Source organism: Camelus ferus, chromosome 16 (genome assembly GCF_009834535.1).
Source record: "Camelus ferus isolate YT-003-E chromosome 16, BCGSAC_Cfer_1.0, whole genome shotgun sequence".
NCBI classification, from domain to species: domain Eukaryota; kingdom Metazoa; phylum Chordata; class Mammalia; order Artiodactyla; family Camelidae; genus Camelus; species Camelus ferus.
Window position 1 is genome coordinate 973929 of NC_045711.1, and position 24421 is coordinate 998349.

General features: G+C 45.7%; 1 protein-coding gene across 2 annotated transcripts in view; it reads left to right on the forward strand.

Moving 5' to 3' along the window:
• Positions 1 to 24421, forward strand: part of ZZEF1 (zinc finger ZZ-type and EF-hand domain containing 1) — a 95584-nt gene that overhangs the window by 54227 nt on the left and 16936 nt on the right. For both annotated transcript variants that reach the window (XM_032497948.1, XM_032497949.1), the window contains exons 28-44: positions 1091 to 1184; positions 1929 to 2397; positions 3055 to 3219; positions 6170 to 6289; positions 7049 to 7210; positions 8779 to 8908; positions 10527 to 10665; positions 12220 to 12385; positions 12985 to 13247; positions 14168 to 14337; positions 17002 to 17152; positions 18522 to 18661; positions 18988 to 19265; positions 19967 to 20141; positions 20675 to 20807; positions 22435 to 22634; positions 24139 to 24258. In XM_032497948.1, coding sequence (XP_032353839.1) covers positions 1091 to 1184; positions 1929 to 2397; positions 3055 to 3219; positions 6170 to 6289; positions 7049 to 7210; positions 8779 to 8908; positions 10527 to 10665; positions 12220 to 12385; positions 12985 to 13247; positions 14168 to 14337; positions 17002 to 17152; positions 18522 to 18661; positions 18988 to 19265; positions 19967 to 20141; positions 20675 to 20807; positions 22435 to 22634; positions 24139 to 24258 — 3075 coding nt within the window. The remainder of the gene's footprint in view (positions 1 to 1090; positions 1185 to 1928; positions 2398 to 3054; positions 3220 to 6169; positions 6290 to 7048; positions 7211 to 8778; positions 8909 to 10526; positions 10666 to 12219; positions 12386 to 12984; positions 13248 to 14167; positions 14338 to 17001; positions 17153 to 18521; positions 18662 to 18987; positions 19266 to 19966; positions 20142 to 20674; positions 20808 to 22434; positions 22635 to 24138; positions 24259 to 24421) is intronic.

Consider the following 24421-nt stretch of genomic DNA (forward strand, 5'->3'; position numbering starts at 1 on the left):
AAGTAGCTCTCAATATAACTTTAGGAATTTTTTAAAAGACTAAAACACAGTGATATGAATGCGTAAATATAATTTAGAACCCTTCAAATCATAATGTGGTGAGAGTTGAGAAAGTTAGAGTAAACAGGCTTCACTTGAGCCCTCCTTACGTCCTTCGGTAACCTAGAGGCTGCTCTGTGGAACATAACCTCTTAGACTAGGAGGAAAAGCATTGCTTTAGATCCCAGGCAACCAGTGACAGGTTTAGGCAGAGGAGACTAGACTAGACCAAAGTGAACAGGATCTCTCAAAACAAACTAAAAGGTATCCTCATCAGTGTGGTGAGAGGAGAATCAGAAGAGTCTGTTGACAGAGAAACCAAGGCAGTAGTAGCAGTTTAAGAAAAAAAGTGTCTGATAACATTAGCTACCACAGATGGTTCAAGTAAAAAGGATATGGCAGTTGACAAGGAACACTGTAGATTCTGCTTCTGGTTTAGCATAGGACAGATAGACCGCTAACAGTAGGACAAGATGCCAGCCTTCTCTCCAAGACCTTGGTCTCCCGTACATCACACATGGTCTCCTGGCCGGGCTGTCAGCACCGTGGCCCACACCGTGACCACTGCCGGTGCTGATACAGGAGCACCTTCTCCACCTGGCATTCTCAGCATCACTTAGAGGTGTCCCCTCCTTCAGCAGTAGAATAGAGGTCACGTTTTAGTCCAACCTCTGTTGCAAACCGGGTGTGTAACCCTAGCAAGACCCTTCACTTCTCTAAGACCTCACTTCTTTATCTGTACCAGGTCAGCTTTAGATAAGGGTCCCTCCAGCTCCAGGATTCTGGAATTCTTTAAAGAATAGGGTCATGATTAAAAATCCCTCCCAAATAACAAATAGTTGAAAAGAAGGTAGTTTTGCAGACACCTTTAGGCATCTTCAAAGCCTGGATTATTTCTAGAACAAACGGAAACAGCTCAGTCCTGTGTCCTCAACACAAGACCGTCAAGTTCTCCATGGTCTCAACCCTGTGCTTTTGAAGTAGTTTGCTCTGGCTGCTCCTCGCTGCCCTGTCTGGATACCATAATTATGTGGCTCAAATCCTCCCGCAGTTAGAGATGAAGCAGAAGTCCCTGGTGAGCCTGGGGAACGAGGCAGAAGAACAGCGCGGGTCGGAAGTGGCTGAGGCGAACCCCGAGAGTCTGGGTGAGTGCCGGCTCCAGCTGTCATCACTAGGCCTTCTGTTTTCAGTTCGTAGAAAACCACTGACCCATCTTCTAGATTGGTTTGTTGAAACTATGTTGACCTAGGGGAAGTAACACAGGCACTAAATGTGTTTTTCAAGGACATGTCACAAATAGAAAAGTGCCAGAGAGGAATAATTGTTTATTAGCATGATCCAAATGGAGCCTCTTTCTAGTTACTTCTCTTAGGAGGCATTTTTGAAGTGTGCTCACACTAAATATTCAGTGAAGTTAAGGAATTACTGTTAATTTTTTTAACTGATACCACGGTTATGTTATTATTTTAAACTTTTTTTTTTTAGTGAAATGTATTGAAAATTTTGCAGATGAAATAATGTGATGCCTGGGATCTGCATGGAAATAATCCAGGGAGTGTGGGGTGGGTGGGTGAAAAAAGACTGGCCTTGGGTTAATAATTATTGACTGGGTGAGAGGTACGTGGAGAAGTCCTTATACTCTTCTCTCTATATGTTTGAAATTGTCCACAATAAAGCTTGTTTGCAGTGTGCTGATAGTCCTGGGGAGGTCATGATATATATAATGAGAGAAAATTCGATTTTCCATTCTGTCAGAGATGTGTATACCACTGAATTAATGGAGGTTATGTCTTGATCTAAATTGTAGGGTTTAAATTATCTTCTCTTTAAAAGTAGGCAACAAGTTTAATTTTGACTTTTTCATTATCTTTGTTGCTTTTTGCATTTAGCAAAAGAGTGTATTCAGAAGAGTATTCTCTTACTAAAATTTTTGCCCATGGGTGTGAGTTCAAAAGAAAGCTGTGACCAGTCGGTGACTGCGGGTGAAGCAGACCGTCCGCAGCCGCGGGACAGGCGCCAGAGGACCAGCTCTGCGGCGGAAGAGCACTTCCCATCCGCCGCATCTCCCAGCGGAGCAGCGGCCCCCGCCGCGGGGGACAGGAGTCCTGGCCTGGACGGCCAGCCCACGCTGCTACCCAGCGGTGGCCCTCCTGCTGCAGAAGCATTCTCTGCTGCAGCGGAGGAGCCCTCGTCACCTTCTACTCCCACCCGGCGGCCCCCCTTCACCCGAGGGCGACTCCGGCTGCTGTCCTTCCGCTCTATGGAGGATGCCCGACCGGTGCCCACGGTCAAAGAGAGGTACCCTGTGCTGAAGGACGTGCTGGACTTCATTAAAGACCAGTCACTCTCCCATGACAGGTGAGCACCTCTCTTCTCACGGGGCAGGTACCCAGTCTCGTCAAAGACTTGAAGTTCATGTTAGAAATGAGCAAATAATGCCTGAAAGAGAAGATACGTCTTAGAGTGTTCAGGAAAATTTTTTTGATTTTCTTTTCTTTTACAGAAGTATTTTTTCATTTGAGATTTGTACGTTATACTGTCTGTAAATTATACCCCAATAATGTACTATTTGGATTAAAAAAAAAAAAAGAAACGTTTCTTTGGCTAGCTGTCAAAATAAATCTCTCTTACTTTAATCCTGGGAGAAATTTAGGAATTGATGTTTTCTGACAAAATTCTTTGTCAGTGGGCCTACCTCTGGAAGTATTGCAGGTCTCGATTTCCTGTCCTATGAGTTAAAGCTCTGTCTCTGTGGCTTGCCACAGAGACAAAGTGCCTTTTTAATTTGTTGATTGTTTAATGTGAGTGGTCGGCTTTCTGGACGTGCACTGTTGTGTAGTGCTGCTGAGTAATGACAAAAGTAGTGCACAGGTGTTGATATCCTTCCTGAATGACACCTCACAATAGTATTTGCTTTTTATTAATTTGGCATCAGAACTTGGGTGGGGGCTCTGTTTTCTTTCTGCCCCAGCTCGAGAGTTTTCTGCGTATTCCTGACTTGAGTTCTGTCTCCAGTGTTGTCAAGGTTCTTTCCTTGAGGAAGGCCCAAGCCCGCAGCATCCTCGAGGTCCTGAGGATCATTCAGGGTTGTACGGAGTCCCTTGGGCAGCCTCACTGCTTCCACCCTCCTTACATACTTTTCCTGTTGGAACTTCTGACCTGCCAGAAAGAGTTTACCAAGTAAGTTCGAAGTAGAAGTCTGCTGGGAAAGCTAGCAGGAGTCGTTTTTTAAAAAATCCTAATTGTCTTCTCTAATTAAGAACTCTATCCATGTAGGATACAAATTTACATTTTTGGAAAGTTCATTCTCTCATTCTAAGGAAAAATAGGTTCTATCCTTTTAGTAAGTAAATGCTAGAACATATTTATTCCTCTTGATGAGTTTATCATTTTAATTTTACCAGACAGTGAGGATTGTGTTCCCCATGTACCCATACTCATCATTTGGCTCCTGGAAGCTGTGAGCTAAATTTAATGCTCATTTACAATAATATCATAGATCTAAGTACCCCACAAGGTTGTTTCAAAAGCCACTCAAGTATTTTCTGAATGACTGTGCCCGGCACTATTCTAGATATTGTGTGTGTGTGTGTGTAATGTTACTATATGGTGATTTCATACAGAGTGACCTAATTTGTGCGATTGGGGAAGGCAGGCTGAGGAGATGACATGTAACCAAGAGATGAATGGCCAGCTGAGGTCAGGGGGAAGAGCACTAAAGGCAGAAGGAACAGCACAAAGATCATAGGGTGGGGGATTAGCCCAAGGAGCAGAGGGAAGCCAGGGTGCCTGAGTGAGAAATAGGAGATGGGGTAAAAAAAAAGAGGGCCCATATCGTATAAAGCTTTGTAGGATATGATTTAAGGTGCTTGAATTTTACACAGAGTTGTAGATGGGAAGCCCTTGGAGAATTTTAAGCTCAGGAGGAACGCACCGCGATTTGTATTCATAAAAGATACTCCTGGCTACTCTGTGAAAAACAGTGTAAGGAAGAAGAGCAGTTGGTCCAGGCAGAAGATGATGGTGGTTTGGACCAGGAAATAGTACTGGAGATGGAGAGAAAAGGATGAGATTTAGGATACATTTTGGAGGTAGAACTGTCAGGACTTACTGGTGGATTAGATGTAGAGGGTGAATGAAAGGAATCATGGGGAAAGAAACACCTAGGGTTTCAGCTTGAACAGCTGAACGGATGATGATACATTTTACTAAGTGGGAAGAGAGTGGAAGAAACAGACTGGGGTGATAATCAAAAGTTTTGTTTCAGCTGTGTTAAGTTTGAACTGCTTCTTTCATACCCAAGTAAGAATATAAAAAAAAAATAGAGATAAGAGTTTAAAGTTCTCAAAAAAAAAAACCAGGACTAGGGATAGAATTTGGATGTTGTCAGCAGATAGATGGTATATAAAGCCAAGAGACCAGATGAGACCCTTCGAGAAAAGAGTACAGAGAGACAGTTGGGGCTCAGGACTGAGCCATAGGGACACTTCTTTATTTAGCTGAAGTCAAGCAGAGGAAGAGGAATCGGCTAAGAAGATCACGGAGTGGCCATTAAGAACAAAAACCAGGGGATGGTGGTGCCTTTGAAGCCAAGAGAAGAATTTATCTCAAAAGACACCGGTGGTCAGTTGTGTTAGATGTAGACGTGAGAGGACACTGGATTTGACAGTGGTCTTACTGGGACCAAAAGCCCAGTTGGACTGGGTTGAGAGTAGAAGAGGGGTGAAAAAAGGGAGAGGGAGACGAGACACTTATTTCAAGAAATTTGGCCTTAAAGGGGAGCAGAGGAATAGGGTAGTAATTGGAGGGGCTGTAGGATCAGCTGAGGATTTTGAAGAGATAGTACGTTGTATGCCGGTGGGGATGACTCAGTAGTGAAGAAAACTCGATGCAGGAGGAGAGGAAGCTGTTGCATAAGTAGAGCAATCGGCCTTGCAGAGCCAGGGAGACTGGAACTGCGCAGCAGTGGGGAATGCGGTGTGGGTAGAGGTGCAAGTTGGTTGGTAGGTTTGGTGAGAAGATGGGGGAGGTCCTGTAGGATCATTTCTGTTTTTAGAAAATAAAAATTGAGGATAGTTATCAGCTCTAAATGAAGGTGTAGGAGGAGGCTGTGGCAGTTTAAGGAGAGGCTGGAAAGTTTGAAACAGTAATGAAAACTGAGAAAGCCAATCTGATCACCTGACAATTTGGAGTGCTGGTTTGAGAATTATGGTTGTGACTTGATGGTGGTACTAGTCAGACTGGTTGTGTGGCGTTTCCTCCAGCAACGTTTAGCAGTTTCAATACAGGTGTACAGTTTCCCAGGCAAGCACTTGGAGGGAGAAAGCAGCAAGGGGGTTGGTGATTGCTCAGGCGTGGTGGTGGTGAGGGACCTTGGAATCGAAGCTGAGTATGGGGCGAAGGGAAAGCATGGCGGGCATGGTAGACTGTGAATGGGAGGCAGTGTCATAGATTGGGGCTCACTGGGATCAAGAAGGCTATTGTGGGAGTCCCAGAATAGGTGAGCAGAATGAGAGGTCACGGTCAGAGTAAGATGATCTAAAGTCAGGATTTCAGAGGCAGTGCCGTTAGTGCAGTGTCAAGGTCAAGGAAATGACCGTCAGATTGGGATGGCAGAGGGGATGGAGGAGAAGATCATTAGAGGTGAAGAAGGCAGAGAATCCAGGAACAGGGGAACTGGGGCATCCTTCCCGTGGATGTTGATGTATCCAAGGTGACAAGGATCATGACAGAAAAGACACTGAGCTTGGTTCTAAAATCATCAGTGAAAGGAGGCGGAGGGGTGGGCTTGACTGTGTGGAGAGGACTCAGTGAGGTAATTTGGGATGAAGACTTAATACAGTGCCAGGCCCTCAGGTGGTGGTGAGGAGGGTGGTTTTTATATTAACAAAGAAAGGTAAATAATTGCCATTTCCATACTCCTGGTGGGCAGCCCTCTTGGCCCAGGCAGATGAGTCACTTGCTATCTTGTCTGTTACTTTCTGAAGTTGTTATCTTTTTATTTACTTATGTTTCTGTGCCACTTGGTTAGCTTGCTGCTATCTTGGCTCTTTTCATGTAAGAAATAATGGTTATGAAGTAAATGATGTTCTGGCGATTTAGTCATCGGTGTGATTTCTTCTGTTTCTAGTTATTTTGGACACTTGGAGGGCTGTGGTGCAGACCTGCACAAAGAAATTCGAGACACTTACTATCAATTTGTTCTGTCTTTGGTCAAAGCAATTAAAGGATTTAGTAGCTTAAATGACAGGTATGGGATAATTTTATAAGTTCTAGAGAAAAAAGTTACTTGTTTTTTCTGATTTTGTTTTGTTTTTTTTTGTTTTTTGTTTTTGTTTTTTCTGATTTTTAAAGAGATACAAGTCCAATGTTAAATATAGAAAAGCACAAAGAGTAAAATAAAAATAACCCCAACCTCACCATCTAGAGCTAATCACTAATGTTAACTTATTAGTATATTTTCTCCATGCCTTGTTTCTATATGGTGTGTACAGTTCTTTAAAGGGTATGGGTCTTGGTTCATCTAAGAATCTGTAACCCGTTATCTTCAGTTTTTGATGTATTATGTGCAGTTTTTAAAACCTGAATATAAAGCCATTCCCCAGTCTCCTTCATAGTAAGTGGTTTAGACATAAACCTTTAATCAAGTGGTTCTTCTCTCCCTCTGAGCTACGTGACCTGGGCCATATGGGGCGGGCCCTGATCTTGCTATTTATCAGAGATGATTTTTACTGCTCAGTCCTTTACCATAAAATGTGCCCCCTGGTGGTCCTGGCAGGGTGGAAACCTTGCCTTACACTTCCAGAACTCTTTTGCTTAAGCTGTCCTTTGAAGAGGGTTTGTATGGAGTCTGAGAAGTTTGAAAGGAGATGATAAGGAACCCAAGCCGGCCATCTGGCGTTTCCTTCATCCCGCTGACACACACACCAGGTCTCTGGCTCACGTTGTTCCTGTCGTCTCCGTGGGTGACGGGCAGCCTTGGTAACGTTGACCTGCATGGCCTCTTCAGGTCCTTGCTGCCTGCCTTGTCCTGTGTCCAGACGGCCCTGCTTCATCTTTTGGATATGGGCTGGGAACCCAGTGATCTCGCCTTCTTTGTTGACATCCAGTTACCAGATCTCCTCATGAAAATGTCACAGGAAAACATAAGTGTCCATGACAGTGTGATCAGGTAAGAACCCCCCTGCCCTCTGCAGCTCCTAAAGGAGGTCACAAAGCACAGGAGTCATAGCGGAGCGGTTCAGAGCGCAGACAGGAGCTGGACTCTGTAACATCCTGGCCTTGCCACATACTAGCCTGATGACCTTGGGCAGCGTTTTTAACTCCTTTGTGCCTCAATTTCCTCATCTTTAAAGGTGGAGGTAGTAACGGTACCTGCCTCAGAATTGCTGTGAAGAATAAACGAGCTGGTCCTCAATGTCTGGCGCACTGCCTGGGGCAAGGGCTGTATGGTTGTGGTGCTGGTGTGAACTCCCGTAAGAATCCTCCTCACTCCTCATTTTTGGAGACCCTAGTATAGCTTGTTGGAGAATCCTTTTCTGAATTTTTTTGTTACTACGTATATGTGATTTTAGCCACTATAACCTCTTGCACATTATAAGGACTTAAGGTACGAGAAAGAAAATCATCTGCAAAGTTTTTTTTCCTTTCAACTTCTAATGACGGTCTCCCCACCCTCCTCAAGTCCACTTACACGTTGCCCACTCAAATCTGTAGAAAAGAAAGAAGAGATTGGGAGAAGAAAAGCAACAGGAGGGAAATAGGAAGAGATAAATGAATGAGTCAGCACCAATTTTCACACTCTCAGAAGAGATATTCTGGGCAGAGGAGATAGAATTTAAGCTGTCTCCTTGTTTACCCTGCTGTCAGAGGGCGCTCTTGGCAGAGACGGGAGGACTGGTGGGGGAGGTGTGGGCAGGACACCAGCCTGCTGGCTCTTCAGCTGACAGTCTGCTCCTCGTTTCTAGCTTTGCCAGCACCTCCATGATCCAGTCCTTGGGAGTAGGGACTGCAGCTTCCCCCACCCACCCCGCCCCAAAGCTAACTTTGAGTAGGCCTGAAGTCCACTTGTTGGAAAGCATGACTGCACAAATGTGTTTGTTGGTCAGTAAATATTTTACATTTGCTGTCAAGCAAATACTTTTGTATTTAAAATTCTGGTGCTGATACAAACTGTAAACTGAAATTATGGAAATGTATAATTTTACATCTAAAAGGAGTCCGTGAGATTATCCATTAGAAATGAGGAAACTGAGGACCAGGGCTGAGTGCTGTGTCCAGGTCTCCCAGCAGCCAGCAGGCGAGCCCAAGCCCCAGGCACTCCTGATTCCCTTCTCATGCTGTTACCACTAGGGTGTGCTGAGCGTGTCCCAGTTGGACCTGTTTGTTGTTTTTTGGGGTTTTGAAAATCACATTATTTGGCTCCAGTGCCTGGCACATAGTAGGTTCACCACAAATAGTTGTTGGGTGGAATTCTGCTATGTAGATGCAACCTTTCAAGCTCTAATTCCTCACCCCTTGTAGTCTGCTCTGGAAGGGGCTTCTCCCTTTTTATTGGTATTTATCTATCAGATATCTGGCAAATCCTGGGACTTTGAAAACCAGCTTGACCTCTTCCCCTCAGATGTTTAGAAGTGCCCCAAGTCTTAGACCCACACGTAGGACCCAGAGTCTGCTAACCAGCATTTCCCTTGATTGTTGGGAGAGGCATGCTTTTCTCTCTTTATGTCCTTCTTTCAGCCAATGGAGTGAAGAAGATGAGCTTGCTGATGCCAAGCAGAATTCAGAATGGATGGATGAGTGTCAGGATGGCATGTTTGAGGCCTGGTATGAAAAAATAGCCCAGGAAGATCCAGAGAAGCAGAGGAAAGTAAGACCTCTCAACTAGAGTAATCTGAGTGTGATGTGCTAGGAGTTTGGAAGGGGAAGTGCCAGCAGGCTGTCTCCTGAGGGGGCTCCAGGCGGCAGCCAGTACCTCCGTGAGTCGGCTGTCACTGAGCCTGGTCTTTAGCTTGAGGGGCCCTGCGTCCTGACCTGGCCACACTCAGGCAGGGGCTCCCTCCCATAGAACTGGGGTCGCAGGACGTTGGCTTATGAGGCTGAAGTAAACCTTTAGGTGCCGGTTTATTAATTTGCAGTGAAAAGTAGACTTGCTGCAGGCCTTGGACTCTGGCGTCCTTGGCACATTCTTTTCCTGTGGGCAAGCAACAAGGGAAGCCACGTTTCAGTCAGAAGGCTGCCTGGTGAGCACGAGAACTGCCATAGGTGCACAGAATTGCAGTTACATGGTCGGATTGTGCCAGGCACCTGCTGCCGCAGCCGTGTGAATTTTCTTCATTTTGCCTACTATGTGCCAGTTACTTTGCTCACATAGCATCTCTGTGGTGCTTGGATGGAGCACACCAGCTTGGCCTTTGCACTTTTTCTCTCTTGTATGTTAATACCTTATTGGGAGCCATTCTGTAGTTCTAAGGCGGCTTGGCAAATTTGCTGTGGTCTACTACTGTATGGTGACTTAGTGATTTATTTTCCTTATTTCCAGGCTGCAAAGATAAACTGTACTGTAGCCTGCAGGGACTTTACAGAAAAACAGTTTGCTCTTGAAACGGTGCCCTTACTCTCCCCCTAGAAAGTTTTTGTTTTTAAGTGTCAGCAAACATTGCTTCTTTTGCAGTGTTTCCTGTATCTGTGAACACTCCCCTTGTCCAGCCAAGGACCCATACCAGAAATCTGGATGTTCTTGACCAATTTCCCTTTTGGTGGCCCCCATAACCAGGCAGCCCCCAAGGTTCCTCACCTCTTCCTCCTGACCCCTCTCAGAGCTGCGCACCTCTCGCCGTCGCACTCACTGCCCAGTCCAGCCCTTATCGCCTGTGGGGGGCTTACTGTAACAGCTGCGGTCAGCGTCAGTCTCCCTGACTCTGGTCCTGCCCCCTCCAGTCCGTGCTCACTCAGCAGCCAGAGGAGGCTTTCAGAACGCTCAGATCTGATCACATGGCTCTTCTATTTAAAAACGGTCCATGACTCCTTAGACTAGCGTTGGAGGCGCTTCGTTGTTTATGCTTTCTAACTTTATCTGGTTATCCCCGCTTTTGTTCTGTGTTCTGCATACTGAATTATTGCCAGGTCCATTCCCCTGGTCTTGACCCTTTTGTGACCCCTGTAGAACTTGCTGTTTTTAATCCAGCTCGCCCACCTCCCTTAGCCCCACCCAGCTAGTGCCTGTTTGCCCCTCAGGTCTCACCTGAGGAATTAGCTCCTTTGGAAAACCTCCACGTGCACTTGAAGCCTCCTGAGCTGCCTGTCCGAGCACTTACCATACTGTTTGCTTGAGGAAATTCCCGACTAGACACTGAGCTCCTTCATCTCCTAACCCTAGCACGTAGAACAGTGCCTGGAGTGTCTTAAGTATTGAAGGATGAGTTGGTTAATGAATCGTGGCCATATCTGAAGTCTGTTGGTTAATTGTGTTTTATTTCATCTTATAGATGCACATGTTCATTGCTCGCTACTGTGACCTGTTAAACGTGGACATCTCTTGTGACGGGTGTGATGAGATTGCCCCCTGGCATCGCTACCGGTGTCTGCAGTGCAGCGACATGGATCTCTGCAAAACCTGCTTCCTGGGTAAATCGCGCGGCCTGCGGTCGCCATTCTCAAGAGGAAGAAGCTGTTTCTGTTTTCTGGATCTTGTCATGTTTTAAACTCCCACTGCACAGTAACCATACTGCCCAGCGTTGCTCTCTGACTTGCTGGAGAATGTGAGCCTGTCTCCCCAGCTAAGTGGGAAACTCCAGAGCTCTGTTATCTGATGTGCTTCCATCTTCCATCTTGCTGGATATAGGCACTTGATAAACACTCAGCACCAATGAATCAGTTGAGTTTTCAGGAAATTATTTTGCCCTCTGAATCATGCAGTGTTTACAAGAGGTAAAATACACATGAGCAAACTTCAGAAATTCTTGACTCCTTTAGGCTTGTAGATGCTGAGGTAAAGCAGAATGACAGTAGTGGGCAGCTGCGTGCTTTGTGTGCAGGGGCCAGGCGTGCAGAATACAGCCCATGCCCTGGAAGCATTTACAGTCTTAGCGGGAGACAGGACTTACCCACAAAATGTATCTTCCAGTATATGAGTGTACATGCTGAGTTACAGATGAGTGGCACAGGGTATTCTGGAAAAGTTCAGAAGTAGGGGAGGCTGCTGTTGCAGGAAGCCTTGTGGAGGAGGTGGGATGTGAATGGGTCTTTGAGGAAAATTAGAACTGGATGATGTGAAGGAAACGGGGAGAGTGCGTCATCATCCAAAGCAGAGCAAGTCCAGGTACAGGGGAGGGAGCGTCCAGAGTGTGTTTAGACAGACACTCTCTGGGGTCCGCAGCTGAGTGATGGATTGAGACAGGTTGGGCCCAGATTGTGAGACACTAAGACCCTAGGCTAAGGAATTTGAATGAGTCTGCAGACAGCAGGGTAGGTTTTTCAAGCAGGATATTAACAAGATCAGGGCTGTGCTAAAAGAAGGTGGTTCTGTCCGCGTAAGAGGCTCCTTTAGGAAATCAGCCACAGTTGTGCCAATGGGACTAATGTCTGCATTAGGTTCCTGGCAGTGGGAACAGAAGTGGATCAGAGGTAAGGATTGTTAAGCAGGGTGTATGACAGGACTTGGAGACCTGCTGGACTCAGAGTAAGGAGACCAGAGCTGTCCATCTCTTTCTCACTCAGTGGGTCTGGGGTTATGGAGGCTGTTTTCATCTATGATTCTGGAATGAAAAGTAAGGGCTAACACCTGATAACTTCTCAGTGCTTGTTAATAGGAGTATATAATAGATGTTTAATGTTGGTCAGAGGAGGAGTCATGGGAGACAGCTCACAAATTGGCACGTGGGCTTTTGCTGCCAAACGGTGGGCATGATGGGAACTGGTCCTCTATTTGATCAGACTCTGCTGTGCTGGAAAATGGGTCAATCCACAGTACCATTGCTAAGAAGTTCTGTGCCAGGAATGTGGTTCATATGCTCAGAGCCCCTGGACAGAACGCCTTGGTCTCCAGAAGATGCCCTTGGCCTCTGATGTCCTGAGCAGTCGGTTGGGAACAGTCTTGCTTCTGGGATTGGTTTGGGTTTGGAAACTAGCCCTTCTAAGAGTCCTTTGCCCAGTCCACCTCACACTGCTGTTTTCCCCCAGGTGGGGTGAAACCTGAGGGCCATGGAGATGACCACGAAATGGTCAACATGGAGTTCACCTGTGACCACTGCCAGGGTTTGATCATAGGCCGGAGGATGAACTGCAATGTGTGCGATGACTTCGATCTTTGCTACGGATGCTACGCATCTAAGAGATACTCCTATGGGTATGTCTCAGGGGACCTCTAGCCCAGTAACCTTTTCTTCATGAATTCTTCTGCATTTTTTTTAAATAATTAAAAACGTTTCATTATAAAAAAATTTCAAACATACCCACAACTAAAGAGAGTAGTACAGTGAATCCTCAGGTACCCATTACCCAGACTCAGTAATTAGGAAGATTTCGCTATGTGCTTGGTTTATTCTTTTTTTCCCTTTGTTAAAGTATTTTAGAAAAAATTCCAGACCTTTAATCATTTCCTTTCTACATGCTTCATATCCATTTCTAAAAATTATGGACATTTTCTTACATTATTAAAATGGTATTACCACACCCTACAAAACTTCACAATAAGGAATTCTTACTTTGCCTAATTTCCATAGATAGTCTTCTGGGGGTTGTGAAATCCTGCAATGGTGTGTGCAGTGTTTGTGTACGTTCATTTTTCTGAAGAAAGGACCCATACCTGTCTTTAAATTTTCAATAACCACAGCCTTAGAGGTAACTGATGCCCAGTCTGACCATGCATGTGGTCCCCGAGACCCCATTCTCCTTTTTGGAGACTCACGAAGGCTTGCAGGCCTTAAAAATGTCTTGCCTTTGCAGCCACTTGCCTACCCACAGTGTCACGGCCCATCCGATGGTGACCATCCGGATCAGCGACCGGCAGAGGCTCATCCAGCCCTACATCCACAACTACTCCTGGCTGCTTTTTGCCGCCCTGGCTCTCTATAGCGCCCACTTGGCCAGCGCAGAGGACGTGGACGGTGAAAAGCTGGATCCCCAGGCCCGCGGCAACGCCAACACCCTGCGGAGCCAGTGTCTGCAGCTCGTCGGAGACTGTCTGATGAAGGCTCACCAGGGAAAAGGTAGTTGTTCCTCACACACGGAAACCAAACCAGCTTCAACTGCCTGCAGAGGAACAGCCCCGGCAGCAGGGACGTCTGGGGCTCCGTTTAGAGGCAACACAATCCAGTTGTTCCATAAGAGGTGCTCACCCTGGTGTGGAACTTATTTTTAAATCCCCGAATGCATCTGAGAGAAATGTTGGGTTAAAGTAGCATTTAGTTTCTCTAAAATATTTACATGAAGATATAAAAAAAAATTAACAATTAAAACTTTTGACATCTGGGGATGAAGTATTTAGCATCTGAATACACCAGACTTAACACTGTCAAAGGAATGCAGCCATTTTTTAGCCTGGAGCACAAATCTGTTTCCACACAATTGTGTTCTAGATGAGAGCTGTTTATAACTAAATAGTTTGACTAAGAAAATACCTAGATGACTTTGACTTTACTGAGCGGGGCCAAGGAGAAAAATGTGAATGTTAAACTTCTGAGACACTCAAATTCCTTTCAGAGTAATGGACTGACCCCTCATTCTAGTAAACGTTAGGGAATTCAGACTTGGGTGAAGTAGCAGGTGGGTAACCACCAGTGCTTCCAAGCTATTTTGTTATCTATTTGTCAGTGGGAACTTAGAAGTCTAGTTGTGTGGGGCTGCTATAAAGTTTCAATGTTTATGATTTTCTAAACAGACAATCCTGTTACATCTTTTATCCTCTGTCAGTAATAAAGCACCAGTATCCCCCACAGTTGAAACTCCTGGAGTCTGAAATCAAGAGCTGAGTAGATTTGGGCAGCCAGGGAGGTTTGGGTTGAAACTGGTTCAGTTTGTGGAGAACTCAGCCATTGATTTCCATATAGTAGCAAATTGACTTACAGCATTTGCAGGAAATAACCCTTGTTAAAAAACTTCTAACCACTCTTACTTGCTTCCCACGCAGGTCTTAAAGCTCTAGCTCTTCTGGGTATATTGCCAGATGGTGACTCTACTGCAGAAGATCAGGCCCCGCCAGGCACCGTGCCCTCCCGAGCACCGGAGGAGCCGCTAGAGAAGAAAGCCAGCAAGGCGGCTGCAGAGGCAACCGACGCGGGCCCTTCTGTGCGCTGCAGGGTGAGTAACGGTTCTTTCCTGCGCAGAATCGCAGGTGGGCTCAGAGCTTTCACAACGCGGCAGCAGAGCAGAGGGGTTCAGGGCATGGGCTCGTGGCCCAGATCCCTGCTCTGTCAGAGCGTGGGCACCTCACCACAAACTCTTCACTTCAGTTTTCTCATCGGTAAAATGGAGTGTTAATAATACCTATTCCTTAGGGTTGTGAGGATTTACATGCATTACACACGTTGAGTTAATGTCTGTAAAGTGCTTAAAACAGTGTTCGCAGCAAGTTCCCTGCAGTGCTAACTACTCCTGTTACCTGCCTCCTGTGGTTTTTAGAAGAACTGAAGATTATGCGCCTAAAGAGATAGGTTCCTGGCCCATGGTGAACACGATATACGTGAAGCTGTTTTTATATTCCGCCACCAAATTGGTGATACTCAGTGCTTATTAGTTACCAAGTAGTTCACATGTGTAGTTTTTAGCAGTTTACATCTGCTTAGAGAAATAGAAATAGGCCTTTCTGGATTCCAGTGGGAGCTGTGACAGTGACATTAAAGTGGAAGAGCACCACACAGCTTCTGCGATGCTGCCTCTGAAGCTTGAGCTGATGCTATACATGCCCTCTGGCTTTGCCTCAGGACCTGCTGCTGTTTGTGCTCTGGTTCTGTTGTATTAACTGGTTCAGGGATCCCCATTTGCTGGTTATGGCTCACTGGGATCCCACTGTCATTTAGAGGAAGACAAAAGCAAAGATGGCTGGCAAAAACTTGAAAATTCTAGTATCTTCATTCAGCCAAAGAGCCAGCACAAGACAGGCAACATTACAACCTTCAAGCCTGTTTTGACCACAAAACCCCTTCTCCATGCAGCATTTTACCAACCCACAGATTACGCTGGGGTGGAGGAAATGTCATCAGTAAAGACAGGATAAATCTGCAGCCTTCATCCTCGAGTCTGGGAATAACTATCTTCTTGTGAGCTCCCAGCATCTCGTAATATGCCACCAACACTATGCTCCCCATGTAATTCATGTAATTACTTATTTATTTATATTAGAATAGACTCGATGAATTTTGTATTCAGTGGGTTAAAATCTATTACTTTTTATCATTTATTTTGATGCTCAAATTGTGCCATGTTTGGCCAGTGGAAATTCCTTTCCAGCTGGCTTTTGTGTCTTTTGATACGTCTCCACTATTCTTTGAGCGCTTCCTTAATTTTTGATACAAAAAGATGTTTATCTTAGGCTTTCCCTGTCTAGGGACTGGAATCAGCCTTTTTCTAAGGAACTCCCAGGGTGTTATGTTTATTCCTGAAGTGTCCCCGCTATTGGGGTCCTCTTCCCATCAACAGCTGGGTGCATCCAGGGTACCCTGCCTCTGTCTCTGTCTCTTAGGCTTCTGTCTAGCAAACTGCAGTCTTCAGTACTTTCCCCACAATAGAACCTGAATGTCCCCACTATGATGGCCCTAATGACCATATCCTATTTAGGCCCTTAGTGCACATCACTTGCTTTTGAACTCCCATGTGTTTCTAGCCAATCCTAGGTCCTGTTAAAGGTATCTTCCCTCTAATGCCTAGAGGTACTTTTTGTTTTAAACAACTGAGAAACCAACTTCAGCCAGAGGGATTCTGCCTGCAGTGGCCTCTGGCCAGTAATGAGGCCCCTTGAGTGCCCTGCGAAGCAGCTGCAGCGGCCCTCTGGAGTCCTGCAATAACAGGAGTGATCAGGACTAACGCTGTTTGCCAGAGCTGGAATTGCGTTGTTGTCACAGAGGGCTGCAGAGTACAGAGCATATGGTGTTGGAGATCTTTTGAGAGGGTACATTTTTAACAAGGCAAGTAGCTCTCCCAGTCTCGGTCCCCTCTTTGGACAATCTTATAATCAGTTTTCTTAGAGGGCTGTCAAGTGTAGGATTGGTGTCAAGGTTACAGTGTCCAGAGAGGGGAAGACAGGTCAGCTGCCACTGGGGGACGCCAGGGTCTTCTCATGAGCGTTTGGTGTTATACCGTGCTCCACCCTCGGCTCCAGGGTGTCCTGGCCTTCCCAGGCTCCTCCATGCACAGAAGACCTCCTACATGGCCTGGTTTCCACTTATAAGCCTGTGTGACAACAGGGGAAAGCACCCTCAGGGCCAGGGAGTGCAGGGGATTTTGGGGGTGACTCTGAGTGACTCCTGAGGAAATTCAGGCCGCGGACTGTCACCCTGCTGGTCTGGGCAGCTCACTGCCGGACTCTTGAGCCCAGAAAACCCTCCGAGATCCAATGAGGTCCTCCTTCTTAAGTCTCCCTGCCAAAATAGAATTCTCAAAAGTGTAAGTCAGCTTGGTGTGCTAGAAGGAAATCCACACCTTTGTATTTTCCCTTTTTCCCCAAGAGAAGAACTTTGCACACTTGGCCTCTGAAAGAGAAATAGAGCATGTTAGGGGTTTGTGATGGAGCCATTGCTTATGTGACTGCAGCCTCCCACAGAGCCACGTTTGGAGGATGTTTGGGAGATGTGATGCAGTGAGTACAGATTTACCATCAGAAACAAGGGATACTGTCCAATGGAATTCAGAAGTATTTTAGCTTGTGAAGACTGATTGACTAATGATTTTTAAAATTGCATTATGTTAACAAACTTTTATTACAAGAAACAAGCCTTCATTCTTTTACAATCACCCTTTTTTTTTTAGGGGAAGAGAGATGTTCCTAAGGAAGTCAGACCTTTAGATTGCAAACTGAGAAGTAAGGCAGATAAAGGTGGAGCATTAATGAAGGATCCTTCATGCCAGACTCAAATTTCAGACTCACCTGCAGATGCTAGCACACCTACAGGACTTCCAGGTAAAGACTCTTTGACAGTTACTTTTGATCTCTTTCATCTTAAAATGCATGCATACCCAGCCCTGAGTTATTTCTTGCACACAGTTTAAAATTGGCTAGCACCGGGGGTACCCGGTTTCTCAGTTCTGCATCAGATGGTACTGATAACACTTTGAAAGCCATCTTTTCTGCATGTTACCTGCTTTCCTATTTTGCTTACTCCCTAATTTACTGAGTGCCTTCCATGTGCCAGGCACTGTGCTAGACCCTGGGGATGAAACAGGGACCAAGTCAGACAATAGACACATAGCTCCTGCCCTCACGGAGCTTACAGTCTGGCAGTCTGGGAGGGTTTAAGACAAAGGTGCCTGTAACTGTAACTTTAGATGGAATGTGACTCTGTCCAGAAGAGAGGTGTGAGTGGGTATTAGCAGTAATTGGAATCTAACTGGAACAAGTTGTGTCCCCATAAAGCTCTTGTAAAGAAGGGCAGGGACCTTGACTGTGCTAGGACCTGCAGTGGGGAAGGACATTCAGGGCAGAAAGAAAACACGAGTGGGAACCCCCAGATGAATCCAGGGAGGAGTCTCTCGGGCAGGTGTGCAAGGAGGGCATGGAGCACTGGAAGGGGGAACCGGAGAGGAGCTGTGCACTCTGCTGTGGAGGCCCTCAGATGCCTGCCTGGGGATGCAGCGGGAAGGTCAGCTGTGTGGTAGGAAGATCGAAGGGCCAGGAGATGGAGGTGCTGTGGGCTGAGGAGACGGCCTCCTCCTAGGGCATCCCAGGGAGGCAGGATCCTTCGCACACGCCCGCTCTGTGGTGGAGGCAGGGTGAGCCCTGGCATCCTGCCCTGTCTGGGGGGCCAGCTCTCAGAAGGGCTGCTGCTCTTCTCTGCAGGGCGTGTAACTCTAAGTTCCAGAAAACAATCTGACACTCCATGTCAATCCAGGTCATCAAAATCCACTCTGGTCTGATTCCAACTTAGGATCGACATCCTGGTTCACATACAGTTTATTCACTTATGAAGTATTTATTGAGTACCTGCTGTGCTCCAGAAGCATTTCTAAGTGTTTGTGATACATCATTAAAAAAACAAAAGTCTAGAAGGGAAGGCAGGCAATAAAAACCAATCTCAGTGATATGGTATGTTAAAAGGTAATTAAATGCTATGAGCATGAAAGAGCAGGGGAATGGGGCAGGCAGAGGGGCTGGGAGAGCTCGAAGGGCAGGCTCGATGTTGAAATAGGGCGACCAGGGCAGGCTGGAGTCCCAGCTTTATTCTGTAGCCTCACAGGGGGCAGTGCAGTGCTTTACTTGCCACCATACGTACACAGAACCTGGCAGAATCTGAAAGTTTGATGTTTGATGTTACACATGTTTCACAACTCAGATGCTGAAAATTCAGAAGCATCTTCTCAGAAGCCTGTTGAGGAAAAGGCAGTTACTCCAAGCCCTGAGCAGGTGTTTGCTGAGTGTTCCCAGAAGAGGATTTTGGGATTACTGGCAGCCATGTTACCTCCCTTAAACTCGGTAAGAGACGAACAACTTTAAAAAAATGAGTGGGGTGGGGTGGGGAGTGTTATGCATAGAAAAAATTTTTGGAAAGCCATGTACTGAAATTAGCTGTTAGTTGCAGTCATCTGTACCCTGTGGGTAGGAGTATAAATTAGAAGCAGGATGGTGAGCTGATACCTGAGAATGTTTATTTCGCAGTCAGTTGTACCTGTGCCATTTATGAAAGGCACAGTGCAATTCCTTTGGCACCAGGCCAGTTGTAAATAGTACAGGAAATGGGTGTTTAGTTGGTGTGATTATGTGGATTTGTATTATACAGGTTTTTCTCCCTCTTTTGACAGGACCCCATGGTCCCCCTGATAGACCTGGAGCACGTGCTCCCACTCATGTTTCAGGTCGTTATCTCAAACGCGGGCCACCTAAACGAAACCTACCACCTCACCCTGGGCCTTCTCGGCCAGTTAATCATCCGCCTTTTACCAGCGGAGGTAGATGCCGCAGTGACCAAGGTCCTCTCAGCCAAACACAACCTGTTTGCGGCTGGGGACAGTTCCATCGTGCCGGATGGCTGGAAGACCACGCACCTGCTCTTCAGCCTGGGAGCTGTGTGTCTGGACAGGTAGCCACCCCCACTCTACCCCAGCTTGCTGTTCGTTTCTTTAAGTCAGTGGTCCTGCTGTTGATTAATTTCAGTGTGCTGCAGTACTGTGCAGGAACCTTTTGTGAGACTAGAATTCATTTTATTAGCAATGCTGTCAGCCGACATTAAAACTGTGCTTTTAAAACCCACATTAAAACAGCTGTGCAGCCTGGGTACTGTCTGCTGATTCAACTCTCTCTCGTGATAGATACTCTGGTTTTTTTTTTCCTGAGAGTAGTAAATGTAGGCTTTGAGGTTGAAGAAAATAGATCTGTTTTTATTGTAAAAGTAGCATAATCCCAATACCAAATTTGGAAAACAGAAATGAAGAAAACAAAATCACCCTGGCTTGCACTATGTCAGTGCATCTGGTGCTGTTTTAATACATTTCTTTCCAGGCTTTTTTTCTTTGCATGATTGTGAGTGTGCACAAGCACGCACGAGTGTGTGACCCTTTACAGAGATTTTTTTTTAAACATAGCTGTGGACTGAGTGTGAGTAATAGATCTTGATTTATTCTCTACTTACCATTATATGGAAAGCATCATTCTGGTAGTTTCTGAACGAATTAATGAATGGCTCATTAGCATGCTTCTGGATCTGCCTTGGAGTATATCGAGCTCTGATGAGTTGAGTTTGGAACCTGGGCGCTAACATCTAATGGGGCTCTTGCCTTCCAGCCGGGTGGGCTTGGACTGGGCGTGCTCCATGGCGGAGATCCTGCGGTCACTCAACAGCGCCCCTCTGTGGCGTGAGGTCATCGCCGCCTTCACGGACCACTGCATCAAGCAGCTGCCTTTCCAGCTGAAGCACACCAACATCTTCACGCTGCTCGTGCTGGTCGGCTTCCCCCAGGTGCGCCACTCTGAAGGCCTGGCTTCCTCTTCCCATCTTCACCATGCACATCACAGCCTCTGTAACATCTATCTTTGGAAGTTCTTTTCCTTTAGTTATATAACTTGCTTTTACCGTACTGGCATATATTCAAGATTATGGGGTGATTTGTTTAACATTTTTAATAATTTAGCCATTTGAACCGTTTTATTAGCCAGTACTTGGCCTTGAATAATAGGTTAACTGTAATATATTAAATTATAGAGAACCTTGAGGTACAATTGTTTTTCACTTTGGCTCATTTCTAATCTTGAACTCATTTCTTATCTTCATATCTCTCAACTGATTGGGACTAAGAGGACTATGAAAACATGGCTTCATCCAGCAAGCACTTAAACTAGTTCTATGCCAGGCGTGCGCCAGGCCCTGAACTTAGAGATGGGTAGAGCCCTACCCTAGAGTGCTTATTGGACTCAGCAGCACAAGCCAGAGGAACTGTGCTGTGCTCTGTGTCCTGTTGAGTTGCCTTTTCTGTCTCTCTTTGTCATGCTCAGGTCCTCTGTGTGGGGACCCGCTGTGTTTACATGGATAATGCCAACGAACCACATAACGTGATCATCTTGAAGCACTTTACTGAGAAGAACAGGGCTGTGATCGTCGATGTCAAAACCCGGAAGCGGAAAACAGGTCCTAAGCATAATTATTTTTTCTAAGAATGGGAGAAGTTGTGTAGTCTCTGTATACCCTAAAATCAAGGAAGAGATCTTGGTTCTTGCCCCTGCGTGTGATTTTTTAAAAAACAAGTTACAGCTCCCTGAACTTCTTTTTCCTTATCTCTTAAATGATGTGGTTGAATTGAGACCAATTTGAAGACCCTTTTTACACTGTTACTCTGTATATATGGTTCTGTGCTTTTTGGTTAGCCAGATGTTTAGGTTCTAAACATTTAGTTTTTCCATTTGCCAGTGTCATTTGTTTTCTCATAAGTAATTTAAATGTATGGTGGAGTCAGGTGGCTACATGAATGTAGAGTGACGTCAAATGGCATTCATGTCACTTTGCATTGTGTTTCATCGATAGAACAGTGAAGGCACATCATAAGTGCCCTTTTGATTTAATTTGCCAAATCCCAAACAATCTGGAGTATTTATGTGCCCAGTTGTGCTCCTGAGATAATCTGCTTTTCAGTCAGCTTCAGCATTAGGTACTGTCTGTGCTATTTTTATGTATGTTGCAATATAAAAGCTAATGTTTATTTATTTTATTTTATTGCATATGACCATGCTGTTGTTCTAGGACCATTAGTTGAACAGACTATTCTTTCTCCGTTGAACTGTCTTGGCAACTTTGTGAAAATTAACTGACCCACATATGTTTGTGTCTATTTGTGGATTGATTCTGTTATGTTCCATTAATCTGTATATCTGTCCTTACTCAAATACTTTGCCTTCACTATTGTAGAGTCATACTAAGTATTGAAATCAGGTCCTCCTACTTTGTCACTCTTTTTCAGAATTGTTTTGGCTAGTCCAGTTCCTTTGTCTTTCTGAATAAATTTTAGAATCAGCTTGTCAGTTTCTGTTAAAGACCCTGCTGGGGGTTTGGCATTGCGTTGACTCTGCAGACCCATTTGGGAGACCTGACATCATAACAATATTGAGTCTTTTGACCTGGAGCACGGCATACCTCTCCATTCGTTTGTGGGATAAATTTAGGTCTTATAAAATGTACGTCTTTAATTTCTCTGAACCTAGCATGCAGTAGCAGTTGCCTTTCCCCTAAGGAAACCAGAAAAAGAAAGAACAAATTAAACCCAAAGCAAAAAGAAATAAGGAAATTAATAATGATAAAGATAGAAATCATAGAAGCTGAAAAAAAAAAGAAAGAAATAACAGAGAAAAATCAATGAAACCAAAAGCTGGTCCTTGGAAAAGATCAAATAAATTGATAAATCTCTGGCTGGGCAGTCTAGGAAACAATAAAGAAAAGACCCAAGTTACCAAAACCTCATGGGTGCTGTATTTAAGAACTTCCTGTAACTCCTTTGGAGACCACCTGTGTGTGTGACTAGCAGGAGTGTGAATTGTCTTTCTCAGTTGCTTGGTGAGTTAGGTGGCCCAGTACCATTTCTGTGCTCAGCTGCAAGCTGGCCTTAAATATGATGGCTAAGTTTGAAGCCAGGGAGGTTTGTGGGTTTGGGTCAGCAGTTCTTGCTTCAGTAAGGCACATTCCTGGGGAGGAAAGGTAGCTGCAGGAAGGGAGCATTAACTGTGCTTTTTGTGCCTTTCTTTCCCTGCCTGACATCACCCTGCAGTGAAGGACTACCAGCTGGTCCAGAAAGGAGGAGGACAGGAATGCAGCGACTCTCAGGCCCAGCTGAGCCAGTACTCCCAGCACTTTGCCTTTATTGCCAGTCACCTTCTGCAGACCAGCATGGACAGCCATTGTCCTGAGGCAGTGGAAGCAACTTGGGTCCTGTCCCTGGCCCTTAAAGGATTATACAAAACACTAAAGGTAATGGTGAGCTTCTTCCATTTGCTAATGAATCTGGCTGTGATTTAACACCTGCAGGGTATTGACTAGAAGGAAATACCGTCTGATCTCGATGGATGGTTAGCCCTACGATCTTGATTATTTTTAGAAATGGTTGGGGCCTTGCACAAGGATAACTTAAACAGAATTTTCCAAATAGTTGGTTCTCTGTAATTTTTCTGTACTGCCTTGTGGAACCAGGTGCTATTGCCTAATGGGCACGTAACCTTGGAGGATGCGGAGAAAAATGTACTGAACAGTTTCCCTCTTCCTTTTGAACCACAGCTCCTTCTGGTTCAACATAGGAAGAATAAAGGGGGCTAATATCTTTGGGTTGTTTGAGTGGTAGGTTGGACAGTTGGTGTGAGAGGAGGCAGACAAGTTAAGGAGCCGGGCGATGGCTGACATGTAGATGGGAAGCCCTGACTTTTGGGGAACATGATTCTTCTGCCACCTGAGGGCATTGATAGGGAGGAAGGGGTCACTTTTAGGATGATCTTCCCAAGAACTAGCCACCAAGGAAGGATTTCACTTGGAAAGCTCATGAGTTCCTTGAGTTTGGCATCACCAGCAAGGAGGCCATGGAAGGACTCAGGCATCACAGGGAGGTTGGACTAGATGGGATCCCAGCCCTGAGAATTTATAGTTTTAGGGATAAGACCACACATCTGCTGTTTGTTGATTTCATGGCATTTATCACGATCTGCTGTTGTTTTAATTGTCTTTGTTATAGTAGGAAAGAAAAAAGAAACTCCCCGAGGGCAGAGACCATTTCTGTCTTTGAATCCTTCATTCTGTAAATATTTGTCGAGCACCAAGTGCCACATGGAACTGAGTTTGTAGTGTTGAACTAGAAAGAAGTTCCCTGCTGTCATGGAGTTTTCGGCCTAAACTGTAAGAGAGACACCAAAGAGCCTGCAAGGAAAACCACCATGAGTCAGAAAGAGCGTTTCTGAGGAGGTGAAATTTGGGGTGATAGATAAGGAGTCTGGGCAGAGCATCTCATGCCGAGAGAGAGCAAACTCCAAGCCCAGGAGCAGGCCTTGTTGTCAGGGAACAGAAAGAACACCCTAGGGCTTTGGGACAGTGCCAGAGAGGGAGCTGAGACAGGCAGGCGGGGAGTCAGTGGGGCCTTGTCAGTCGTGATTTGGGACTTGAATCATGGTCCATAAAGCAGCGGGAAGCTTTTGGAAGGTAGAGCTCAGGAGAGGAACATGAAACCTCTGTTCTTAGCATAGGACTTAGCACACCGGACGTCCTAGGCTTCAGAAGTATGTGCTGGGTGAATGAATTAGACAGTGAGTGAACAGACTTGGGTTATGGCTCTGGTTCAGAGTGTCGTCCTTCCTGCTGACTCTGGAGTTTTCACCAGAAGGTGAACTTGGGCCACTCGCTGAGATGGGCTCGGACAGAGGTGTGCTCCTCCTTGAGGGACCCTTACCTTCACTCTGAGACAGTTGCAAATCCTTCTTTTTCTGTTGGGCAGGCTCACGGTTTTGAAGAGACCCATGCCACCTTCCTTCAGACTGATTTGCTGAAGCTGCTGGTGAAAAAGTGCAGCAAAGGGACCGGCTTCAGTAAAACGTGGCTCCTCCGAGACCTGGAAGTAAGGGACGGGGTGACTCCTGTCGCTGCTTCTGCTGCAGGTTTACTGGCCTGGGCATCAGAACCATAGTCAGTCATAGCTGCTTCTGCCCCATGCAGTCATTAAAACAGTGTTTTATATGTGTCTTCCCTTTTGGAAATAAAAATTAGGACACTTGTCCTCC